General features: G+C 39.0%; 1 protein-coding gene across 1 annotated transcript in view; it reads left to right on the top strand.

Annotated features, from left to right (window-relative positions):
- LOC131486297 (polyadenylate-binding protein 2-like) overlaps positions 1-6829 on the top strand; it is a 189478-nt gene extending 182649 nt beyond the window's left edge. The window contains exon 6 of the mRNA XM_058686382.1: positions 5891-6829. Coding sequence (XP_058542365.1) covers positions 5891-6807 — 917 coding nt within the window. The 3' untranslated portion in view covers positions 6808-6829. The remainder of the gene's footprint in view (positions 1-5890) is intronic.
- Positions 6830-12496: the final 5667 nt, after the last annotated feature.

A 12496-nucleotide genomic window follows, 5' to 3' on the forward strand; every position in this document is an offset into this window, starting at 1 on the left:
ATCTAAGTTTTCATAGCCTCAAATTACTTAAAATTTACAGAATTTAAAGACAATTCATTTCAAATGGTGGACATAATATATAATTTTTACCTATTGAAATTAATCATTCAGATTTTCTAATGTGGGCATCTATGTTAAAAAAAAAAAAAAACTTTTCTTCTGGGTATAGGTTAGTTATCTTGTATATACCAAACATAGTGGGGAAAAGATTAGTATTTCCAAAAATAGTACTTAGGAAAAGAAGTCATAGATCGCAAACTACAAGTACAAAGATGAAAATCATGACTTACTGATTTCCAGCTTGAGCATTCACATTTCAAAGTTCTTTAAAAAAAAAAAAAAAGGTTGTAATAAAGTGGAACTAAACAGCCAAACAAGGATAAATGTGTCTGTGTATCGACTTATCATTCAGGTATAACCAATCGATTAGAACCTGAAAGTGGACAGCTGCTATAAAACTATATGCCCAACCCTAGCTGTTTCATTAAGCTGCTCACTATATTTTCAGAGTCTTGAGAACAAAGACTTCCAAGCTGGTGAACTCATTTACCTGGACCAGGATAAAACAAAATTTTATCATCTATCTGTCTGTCTATCTATCTACCATCTGTCTTATAATCACCTTTACCTTCATTAACTATTATAAACTATTAGAAAATGCCTAGCTACCTTGAAATTTAAACAGGCTAAGATCATTTAAAATTATAAAATCACAGCAATCTGAAAAGTTTTCCGGTCCATGCCCCTGCCCTCAGGCAGGCAGATATCCAAATATTCTAACCAAAAGGCTGGGTATGCTATATTTCAAATTCCTTAAGGGAGATATTCTATAGCTTTCCTTTGTAACACATCCTGGGGTTTACCTTCTCACTTATGGATTTAGGAGTGTACACTTTAGCTTTATATTTTGGTGGAAGATAAAAAAAAATGTGAACTGTATCATTTTTTATAAAACATTCTGGTCAGGAGCAAGGGCATTTGGCCTGCATGTATGATTATTTATATTCACTAGAATGCAAACACCACCGCAAAACTTTTATTTTTCTTTCCTATGCCTGGCACAAAGTAGGTATATCAGTCCTCTATTGTCACAATAAAAAATACTCACAAACTTAGATAACAATTAGTTTGGCTCATCTAATCTGGGCTTGGCTGGTGGCTCTGCTTCAGGATGTTCGAGTAAATAAGCAGTAGATACCTTATGCTTTCTTCACTAATGAGGGATCAATGTTGCACAAAAGGCAAGTACGCTATTGCTAGAATAATATCACATAATGGTACACATGAAAACTCAGTGGTTTAAAACATAAACGGTTTTTTCTTCCTCACCTGTCTGTGGGTCAGCTTTTAGGCTATGAATTGTCTGGACTTAGCTTAAGCCTTCAGGTTGGGTTCAAAGCCATTTTACATGTCTCCATACTCTCTTTGAATGAATACTACCTATGCATATTCTTCCTAAGGCAAATCTAGGAAAAGAGGCACACTAGTGCATTCAGGCACATTTAAACTCTGTTCATATCAAGCCATTCAGGTAACTATAATCAAAGCAAGTAACATGGTCAAGCCAACGTCAATGGAGTAAGGAAGTGTACTCTGTCCCAAAAATGAGGGTGAAGGAGAGGATATTTGCTGCACGACACTCCAATATATTAAATAGCCACCCACATATTTGTTGTTGAAGATAATAACCAAAATGGGTAACATAAAGCATTTATTGATCATTTGCCAGTGCCAACCACTGGGCTAAGTAAGACAGGTGACATTGAATTTGATCTTCAAAGACCCCTTTAAGAAAATACTATAATTATCCACACTTTACAGATAAGAAAACTGAGATAAAGGAGATGGAAGTCGTTTCCAAATTACATACAGGTTCTAAGCATCTGAGACAGTATTTGCACCCAGGCAGTCTCATTCTTGAACGTGGCATGCAAACCACATGATAAAAACATTGTGATGATTTAGCCACCCCTGCAACCAGAGTCAGCAATCATACTTCCTGAGTATATGAAATTTTGTCTTTATTACCTGATATTTCTGCTAGGTTATAGACAAATCTAGAACACAGGAAAATTACAGCTCTCCCTCTAATTGGGCCTTTTGGGCTTCCTTCCATTTAGACTGGGCTTTGACCTCCGGTCTTCAGATTATTCACCAATTTGCTAGTCTTTAAATCCATTTGTCAGTTAATAATCTGCTTGATCTCATTGTCAGCGATGATGTCCCTTAAATATCACTTACATGAGTTAGCATATGCAGTTCAATCAAGAATTTCTTGGACCTCTTAATGGTATAAACATATCCACAGTGACAGATCAATGGGGCAAGAGAACAGAAAGATCCTAAAGAAGGCAGAAAGTACAAACCACAGAAGAGCAGAGATACCAGGGAGGTAATTTTTCCCACACTAGAAAGGGAAAAAGTGAGATTCACGGAAGTTGGTTAGTTCAGCCAAGGTTGCTCAATCAAGTCTCAGACCAGGGTTTGTATGATTCCTAAAATGATCTCATCTACTTCTCTGGACTGCCTTCCTTATAAAGCCATAATCCAGTCTGGCTCTAACAAGCCTCAAATATAACAAAATTCTTACATTGTAGATGAGGTTGACAGGACCTTCCTGAGTCCATCCTCTACCTACAGGGAAGCATCCTGAACACTCTCCCCCATTAACCTCCCTAGTTAATTATTTACATCACGTATTAACATATCAAAATTTTTTCTCCTGGCTCTTCACTAGCTGACTACGTTGGCCCTAAACTGGTAACATTAAAGGTGATATGAATAGCAAAAGTCATCTAACCGTATGCCCCCCAAGTACTATCCTTTCTTCAACAACACTGACACGTCATAATTTATTGCCACTTGATTATGTCCAGGAGCTCACCAAAAAGTCTATCTTTCTGATGCACTGTCCCTGAATGGTAAAACCCAATTAAATGATACCCAAACATCAGCCCTGTACTACCAAGAAAGTGCTACACTGAAGTCTTGTTGGTTTTGTTTGTTTGTTTCTGTTTTATCTTAATCAGTCACACATATAAAAAAAATCTCTTTAAATACAAAGATAGGTCAATAAACGTATAAAGAGTTTACTCGGGAGGCTATCCTCATTCTCTCTTTCTCCCTCCATGGAAATAAAACAGGAAAGCAATCATAAAGAGGGAATCATAACGTGGTAGATATTACATGAGGCTAGTTGTCAAAGGATATGAGTTCCGCCAATTAAAAACGAACTCTGTGATTTGGGAAAGTTACACCTATCATTTTCTGGTATCTCATAGCAGTTTCACTAGACCATAACTATCTTAGTTGTGGTTTTTTTTCCTGACCCCCAAATCTATTTTTATTCAAGTGTTTCCTCTTTTAGTAAATGGTGTCACCACCACCCACCCACTGCCTAAGGTAGAAACCTATGAATCTTCTTTGCAACCTCCTCTTGCTTTCCTACCACAACCAATTAGTTAGTAAATCCTATATAGCTTATCTTCTAAGTATATTTAGAATATGTCCTCTTCTTTCTTCATCAGCTGTCACACCTGGTTCAAGTCTCAATGCCAAGGCAACAACCTTTCAACCTGTTTCCTTACATCCACTCTTATTCCCTTCAGCCCACTCTCCGTAAAGGAGACAGAGTGCTGTGTTTTGTTTGTAAAATGCTGCCTAAATCATGTCCTTCTTCCACATGAAACCCTTCAAAGGATTCCAACTACCTTAGGATAGTGTATAAAATTCTTACCTGATCAACAGGCTCTGTGTATCCATCCTAGTTTCTCTCTCTACCCTCCAAGCCTCAATTCATAACTCTCCTTCCCTTATGGCCTCCATCACCACACCAGTTTCTTGTTTTGTTTTTTCCATTTTCCTTTGTGATCTCTCTTACTGTGGGACCTCTGTGTATGTTCCCTTGTCCGGAACCAATTTGATCTTTCACCCTTTACTTATTAGGTTGTGATAAGTCTGTTCATCTGTCCATTCTTAGCACAATGCCATGTTCCCAGGAAAGCATTTTTTAATGCCTCAGATTAGAAGAGATATAGTGATATTAAATTATATCCACAAATTACTTGATAGTCCTCTTCTCAAAAGATAGAGCCTAATTGCACCTCTTCCCCCTCGAGTGTGGGCTGTCCTTAATGACCCATTTCTCACAGATAGAATACAGTAGAAATGACATTGAATAACTTAGGAGACTAAATCACAAAAGCTAATGTGGCTTCCTTACCTCTCTTAGATCATTCACTCTTGGGAAGTCAGTTGTCTTATTCGTGAGAACTCTCAAGCAGTCCACTGGCGAAGGGCAATGTGGTGAGGAACTGAGGCCTCTTGCTAATAGTCATGTGAGGAAGCCACCTCTAAAGTGGATCCTTCAGGTAAGCCTCTCATGACAATATCCCTAGTTGGCATATTAGTTGCAGTCTCATGGGAGACCCTGAGCCAGTACAACCCAGCTGGGTGACTGTCAAATCTCACTGTGAAATAATAAATAATTGTTGTTTTAAGCTGTTTTACTTTGAAGTAATTTGTTATGCTGCATCCGTAACTGTCACAGTATTCCTAGCATATGTGTTATTAGGCATATTCATAATGTACTCATAATACATTTGATAATTATAACTAAATTATTATCTTACAATAACTTATTTAATAAATGGCTCCGCAGTCTGACAGAAAACTTCATGAAGGAAGCAACTATCATTTTCTCTCTCTTCACTCCTAAGACAGAGCCTATGGAAACGTGATACTCATTAAATATTTCTAACTGTATTAATATATATGAATTAATATGTATGCTAATGCTACAGAGAAAGATAGAACCTTCTGGTTATTTAATGAGTGCTATTTAAATGAGTGATTTATTCAATATGCAAAATTAGAAAAATAGCTACCCTTATGGCAGAGTGATTAAAATTTCTCTTTTAACAGTATCTTCTGGTAATGAGATAAACTAGTATCTTCCTATAAAAGTCTGAGAAAGGATACTTTGAGTAATAAATAGAAGAAGCATCAAAACCAGCTCGAGTTTTGAGAAAGATTTATATTTAAAGTAACAAAAGCATTTAAGGAATAAGTAGCTGTCATGATGAACTGCAAGGTATTATAAATTCTAAATTCCTGGTTTCGTAATAAAGAAAGCCAATAAACATGTCATTCTCTTTTAAAGAGATCATATAGCACTTTTTCAGAATTTCACAGAGGCGTTGTGAAAGTGCTATTTAGAGTATTTCAGGAAATTTCTGGTCTTTCAGCTACTGACCTTACAAATTAATATTTTTAGTTTTTAAATTTATTTATTTTGAGAGAGAGAGAGAGAGAGAGAGAGAGAGAGAGAGAGAACCAGTGTGGGAGGGCCAGAGAGAGAGGGAGGGGGAGAGAATGCCAAGCAGTCTCCATGCTCTATGCTGAGCCCAACATGGGGCTCTATCTCGGGACCGTGAGATCATGACCTGAGCTGAAATCAAGAGGTGGATGCTCAACCAACTGAGCCATTTTTTTTAAGTTTATAAATTAATATTTTTAAAGTAGTTCCAAGCTACATTTGAAAATTCTGTAATGTACTTTGAAGATAAAAAGCCACTCTGAAGAATTAAACTCTTTTGCATTAACTAGAACTATCAAGCTCTCACTAATTGTTTTTATATAAAATCTCTGAACAGTAATTTTCCTGCCAGGATGTTGGAGCCTCTCCTTGGAAACATTAGGTTCAATTGTTGTACTTTCTTCTTGTCAATATCACCACTGCTTGCCCTCTTCCAAAAATTGCTCTATACTCCAAAGGGATTTGGCACCTGGTTTAACCATATGTCCCTCATTCTCGTTCACTCTCACCATCCCAGGTGAGTTCAAACCCTCTTTGTCATTCCACATTCAATAAATATTTATTGAGTCTGAGCGGCGATGGCGGCGGCGGCAGCAGCAGCGGGGGCTGCGGGCGGTCGGGGCTCCGGGCCGGGGCGGCGGCGCCATCTTGTGCCCGGGGCCGGTGGGGAGGCCGGGGAGGGGGCCCCGGGGGGCGCAGGGGACTACGGGAACGGCCTGGAGTCTGAGGAACTGGAGCCTGAGGAGCTGCTGCTGGAGCCCGAGCCGGAGCCTGAGCCCGAAGAGGAGCCGCCCCGGCCCCGCGCCCCCCCGGGAGCTCCGGGCCCTGGGCCTGGCTCGGGAGCCCCCGGCAGCCAGGAGGAGGAGGAGGAGCCGGGACTGGTCGAGGGTGACCCGGGGGACGGCGCCATTGAGGACCCGGAGCTGGAAGCGATCAAAGCTCGAGTCAGGGAGATGGAGGAAGAAGCCGAGAAGCTAAAGGAGCTACAGAACGAGGTAGAGAAACAGATGAATATGAGTCCACCTCCAGGCAATGCTGGCCCAGTGATCATGTCCATTGAAGAGAAGATGGAGGCTGATGCCCGTTCCATTTATGTTGGCAATGTGGACTATGGTGCAACAGCAGAAGAGCTGGAAGCACACTTTCATGGTTGTGGTTCAGTCAACCGTGTTACCATACTTTGTGACAAATTTAGTGGCCATCCTAAAGGGTTTGCATATATAGAGTTCTCAGACAAAGAGTCAGTGAGGACTTCCTTGGCCTTAGATGAGTCCCTATTTAGAGGAAGACAAATCAAGGTGATCCCAAAACGAACCAACAGACCAGGCATCAGCACAACAGACCGGGGTTTCCCACGAGCCCGATACCGTGCCCGGACCACCAACTACAACAGTTCCCGCTCTCGATTCTACAGTGGTTTTAACAGCAGGCCCCGGGGTCGCGTCTACAGGGGCCGGGCTAGAGCGACATCATGGTATTCCCCTTACTAAAAAAAGCGTGTATTAGGAGGAGAGAGAGGAAAAAAAGAGGAAAGAAGGGAAAAAAAAAAAGAATTAAAAAAAAAAAAAAGAAAAACAGAAGATGACCTTGATGGAAAAAAAAATATTTTTTAAAAAAAAGATATACTGCGGAAAGGGGGGAGAATCCCATAACTAACTGCTGAGGAGGGACCTGCTTTGGGGAGTAGGGGAAGGCCCAGGGAGTGGGGCAGGGGGCTGCTCATTCACTCTGGGGATTCGCCATGGACACGTCTCAACTGCGCAAGCTGCTCCCCTTGTTTCCCTGTCCCACTTCACCACCTTGGGGGCTGCTCAAGGGTAGGTGGGCATGGGTGGTAGGAGGGGTTTTTTTACCCAGGGCTCTGGAAGGACACCAAACTGTTCTGCTTGTTACCTTCCCTCCATCTTCTCCCTAACTTTCACAGTCCCCTCCTGCCTGCTCCTGTCCTGCCAGGTCTACCACCCATCCCACCCCTCTTTTCCGGCTCCCTGCCCCTCCAGATTGCCTGGTGATCTATTTTGTTTCCTTTTGTGTTTCTTTTTCTGTTTTGAGTGTCTTTCTTTGCAGGTTTCTGTAGCCGGAAGATCTCCGTTCCGCTCCCAGCGGCTCCAGTGTAAATTCCCCTACCCCTTGGGGAAATGCACTACCTTGTTTTGGGGGGTTTTGGGGCGTTTTTTTGTTTTTCAGTTTTTTCTTTTGTTTTGTTTTGTTTTCCTTTGCCTTTTTTTCCCTTTTATTTGGAGGGAATGGGAGGAAGTGGGAACAGGGAGGTGGGAGGTGGATTTTCTTTATTTTTTTAGCTCATTTCCAGGGGGTGGGAGTTTTTTTTTTAATATGTGTCATGAATAAAGTTGTTTTTGAAAATAAAAAAAATAAAATAAAATAAATAAATAAATAAATAAATAAATATTTATTGCACTCTTGTTGTGGGCCTTAGTGCAGGATTAAGAACGAAGATCACATCACTGGCGGGGCTTCTAATGTCATGGGAGAAACTGTGCTTCAACAAGTATTTTATTGCAACGCTCATAAGTACATATTACAGAGGAGAACAAGACTCTGTTGTGCATACATTCTTAAATATATACATATATATGAAGAACCTATTCAAAAATGCTGATTAAGATATGATGTAACCATGGGCATAATAAAGATCTGCATGAAGAGGAAAGCTTTTTTTCAGGGAAAGTCTCTCTGAAAAAGTTACATTAAACCCAGGTTTCCTGACCTCAGCACTAGTGGTATTTTGAAGTGCAATTCTTCTGTGGTTGTGGGGGGCTGTCTTGTGCACTGTGAAATGTTTAGCAGCATCCCTGGCCTCTACTCACGAGATAGCAATAGCATCGCTTCTCTCACCGTGATGACCCGAATTGCCAAATGTCCCCTGGTGTAGGACTGTTGGGTTTAGTAAATAAGCATACAGGAAACCCAGTTAAATTTGAATTTCAGATAAACAACAAATTTATTTTAGTATAAATATGTCACACCTATTTGGGACTTATGCTTTAGAAGTTATTTGTGGATTATCCGATACTCAGATTTAACTGGCTACTCTGTATTTTATCGGTAACCCTACCTGGAGGGATGAAATCACTCCTAGTTGAGAACAACTGTATTGAGAATATGTTGATAAGCCCTTAGGCCTTCAGTCTTTACAGACCACTGATCTCCTTAACGTCTCTGAATTTCATATTTTCTCCACTTTACCAACTCAAATTGCTCTGAAGTACTCCAGCTCAAAACATAAAATCTCAAGTACTCTTCTCTGATTGCCACTTCCTGTGCTTCAAGTCTTCAAATTTCCTTAAATCTACTAATCCTGTCCTTAGGCTTTTCTGTGATTTTCAGTATTTTGAATTTTTTAGTTTCTCAGCCTACTAGACCCTATAGTCAACTACTTTAAGTAGTACCCTCAAAAAGAGAAACACACACTTACCTTCTCCTAGCACCCATCTCATCAAGTCCCTAACCTGGATTAACCCCGTTGAGCTTTGTCTCCTTTCTGATATAAATGTTGAGTAATACAACCAAGCCAAACTGATTAGCTTCTTTCTGCCTTCCTGGTCCTCTGTCCTATCTTTTTTAGATGGGTCCCACCTCAATTTCTAAATTTGCCATAACAACTATTGCAAACATTCCTTACATTCCTGACCCTCCCAATTTTCTTCTCTCAATCTTACCAGACATTCTTGCCTCATATGTCACAGGTAAAGTCTGTTATGGACTATCTTATATTCACTAGACTTTACCTTGAAATGGTCATATTCTTTTGTCCATCTCTTATTTCCTTATTGTCTAAGAGTTTAATTCATCTCAAGTTTTTTTTTTTCCTTGAAGCTAATTTTCTACATCAATGTCATTCTTTTGAATGTCTTCTAAGATTTTACTCAGTTCTGAGGATTTCAAAAGTTCTGTTCTCATTTTGAGCCATATAGACATGTTATTTTCAACTGATTATATCTTCCCTCAGATGTTTCATAAGTGCCTCAGAATTGCCCTAAAATTTATTCATGTGCAAGAGTTGTCTATCCTGACCATTGCTATGAAGCTACAACCTGGGTTCATCCTAATAACATCTCGTGCCCACATCTCTTCCATCCACACATTTGGTAGACTCTAATCTACTTCTATTTAACATGTTCAGCCCTACTTCCTCCCCTTACTGCTGCTTTTAGACCTTGTTCTGACCTCAGCAGTCTTTCATAACTCATTCCTAATGACACCTATTCTCTATATTCTCACCAAAGTGTGTGTGTGTGTGTGTGTGTGTGTGTGTGTGTGTGTGTGCGCGCTTGAAACTCTGGCATAAATGTCCATTACCTTCAGGATAAAGTAAAAACTTCATGATTTAATCCTTTCCCGCATTTCTCATCTAATACCTTTCCCTTGCTCACAATGTTTAACCATAACAAATTACTCAGAAGCACCACAGTTTCATATTTACCTGCTTGTGTAGGCATCAACTCTGTGCAGTAATATTCTCTCCATCCTGTTTTTTTCAAGCATCATTATCCCTCACTTTCTTTCGTTCCCTAAGTCAGCCTTACATGCCCTTTATTCACACAGATCTTCATTATACCCATTTTTACATTATATTTTATATTCTATTTTCCCATTAGAATAGAAACTCTCCAAGAATGCAAGTAGATTCCAATCACTTCAACTAGTGCTGCTACATAAGAAGTATTTGATATTTATCGATAAATAAATAAGTCAATGAATAATTTAGCTGTCATTACTCTCTTCCTCTTACTAATTTCTTTAGCCTCTTCTATTCCTTCTAATTCTGCCCTTCCGACCAAAGTACATACTCAAATACACTCTACCCTAAGCACATACATGCACATATATGCAACATTTCTTCCTGATGCATGACTATACTTCCCCATTTAAACTACCTTCTAAAGTTCTTCTTACATTAATGACAAACTTAGTTCCCACTTTTTACTTCTCAGAATAATAATTTACAAATTATTATTCTTTATAACCTAATATCCATTTTCACCATTCTGCTGAAAGTGATTTTAAGAATGCATGAATTATCTTCTAATTGCCAAATCCATTGACTTTCTTTGTCTTCATTTCACTTACCTTCTCTGCAATATTGGGTACCTCCCACCCATGAGTGTATTCACTCATTCATCCATCAGTATTTATTGAGTACTTACTCTGTGTTAAGCACACCGAGTACTAAAGATATAATAGTAAGCAAAATATCCTTCTATAAAGAAACTATAACTCTCTATTATCATCTTTCTTCTCTGTTACTTTTGACTTTTTCTCTTTATTTACACTGGAAATAAAACAATTCTTCTAAATCCCAACCAATTTGAAATTTTCCTCACTAAATCATCTCTCTTAAGGTCAACTCAGTCACAAAAATTTTAAAACTTAAAATGCTAATAATTCACAAATATCCATTACAGACCCCCTAAGCTCCAGAATGAGTTACAACTTACTGCTGAATATCTTATTTCACTGGAACCTCAAATTCAACGTGACCTAAATTAAGCTCAGTTCCTTGATCTCAATCAGCTTCAAATTCCGTACTTACCAATTCAATTAAAAGGACCATTACCTTTCACGGAAGGCACAGCTTCTAAAAACTTTGAGGTTACTTTAAACTTTCTTTTTTCCTCCCTCTACTTCCTCAGGCTAGTGGCAGGTAGAATTCTAAGATGAAATCCAAGACTGCTGCACCTGGTATACACACATTCTCTCAGTTATTTAGTCAAACACCAATCTAGGTACTGCTCTGAAGGGAGTTTATAGTTTAATAAGGTAGCAAATCAGTTGATCTTAAAATAGGGAGATTATCCTAATCAGGTGAGTCCATAGGAGGAATTAATTTCTCCCTGAAAGAAAGACTCAAAAAAGTAAAAAGAGATGTGACATGAGGGAGATTCTCCATTGCTAGGTTTGGAGATGGAAGGGGCCACGTGGCAAAGAAGACTGACAACCTCTAGGAGCTGAGAGCAACCTTTGACTGACTGGAACAAGAAATAGGAACCTCAGTCCTACAACCACAAGAAACTAAATTCTTCTATAAGCACTTGAATTTAAAAAAGGACCCTAAGATCCAGATGAAAAATGACCTTGACATGACCTTGATATTAGCCTTGTTGATTCCGACTAGAGGACCCAGATAAACCCACCAGTACTTCTGACCTACAGAACTATGAGCTAATAAATGGGTCTTGTTTTAAGCTGCGAATTTTGTGGTAATTAATTTGTCACACAGCAAAAGAAAACTATTATAGGCTCTTTTTGAGATGGGTGTTAATTCTGCTGTAACTGGCTCTACAACATGTTTCTGGAATGTGTGAATCTTCCCTTTTATCCCATTATCATTGCCACATATTATCATTCAAGAATTTACCATCTCTCATGTGATGACTAAAAGCCTAGAATGGCCCTTCCACTAAAATATCTTCTCATCTTACAATGCTCTGAGATAATTACAGGAAGTATAGCTCCTCCTTTTTGGTCTCAGAACTTTTTAATAGTTTTCATATCATATCACGGTAAGGTGTGGAACTTATCCAGATGAGCCTGTAGTATATTGGACTGTATACTCCCACTCCTGTAATAATCTCTCAAGACCTTGAGGTTAGAGACTGTGCATTTGGAGGGATACCTCAATAATGTGGATGAGTTAATATGATTAACTATATGATTAACCAGTGTCTCATATTCCACCCTATTTCCTTGTTCAATATGTCCATTTCAGTATGATTAAAGGAACACAGAAACTGGAGTTTTGCCTTCTTAACTGGCTGATTCATCCACTTGCTGGTTTTGTGATCTAGGTCAGGTCACTTGGCCTTTCTGAGCTTTAGTTTCTTCATTTCTTGTTAAGAAAAAAAGAAAAACAAACAAACAAACATGAGAGGACTTCTAGGAAATAACTTTGAAAAACTGAATCAGACTAGATAGTACTTATAATAAAATAAAAATAGCCTTTTGTTACTTGAAGCCTATAGTTTGATCTTCCAAGAAAATTAACAAAAGTTTCTGGTCCTCCTCAGCAGAATGGGGATAAGGTGTAATTGAAAGAGGTTAGGAATTATATGGCAGAAATAATTCCATGAGCTAGATGCAGTGCTGTCTGGTGATGTCTCAGGTTAAAAAGTGATGTCTAACTCAAAAGTAAGGAATGCTTCCACAAACTACTGTTGT

Source organism: Neofelis nebulosa, chromosome 9 (assembly GCF_028018385.1).
Source record: "Neofelis nebulosa isolate mNeoNeb1 chromosome 9, mNeoNeb1.pri, whole genome shotgun sequence".
NCBI classification, from domain to species: Eukaryota; Metazoa; Chordata; class Mammalia; order Carnivora; family Felidae; genus Neofelis; species Neofelis nebulosa.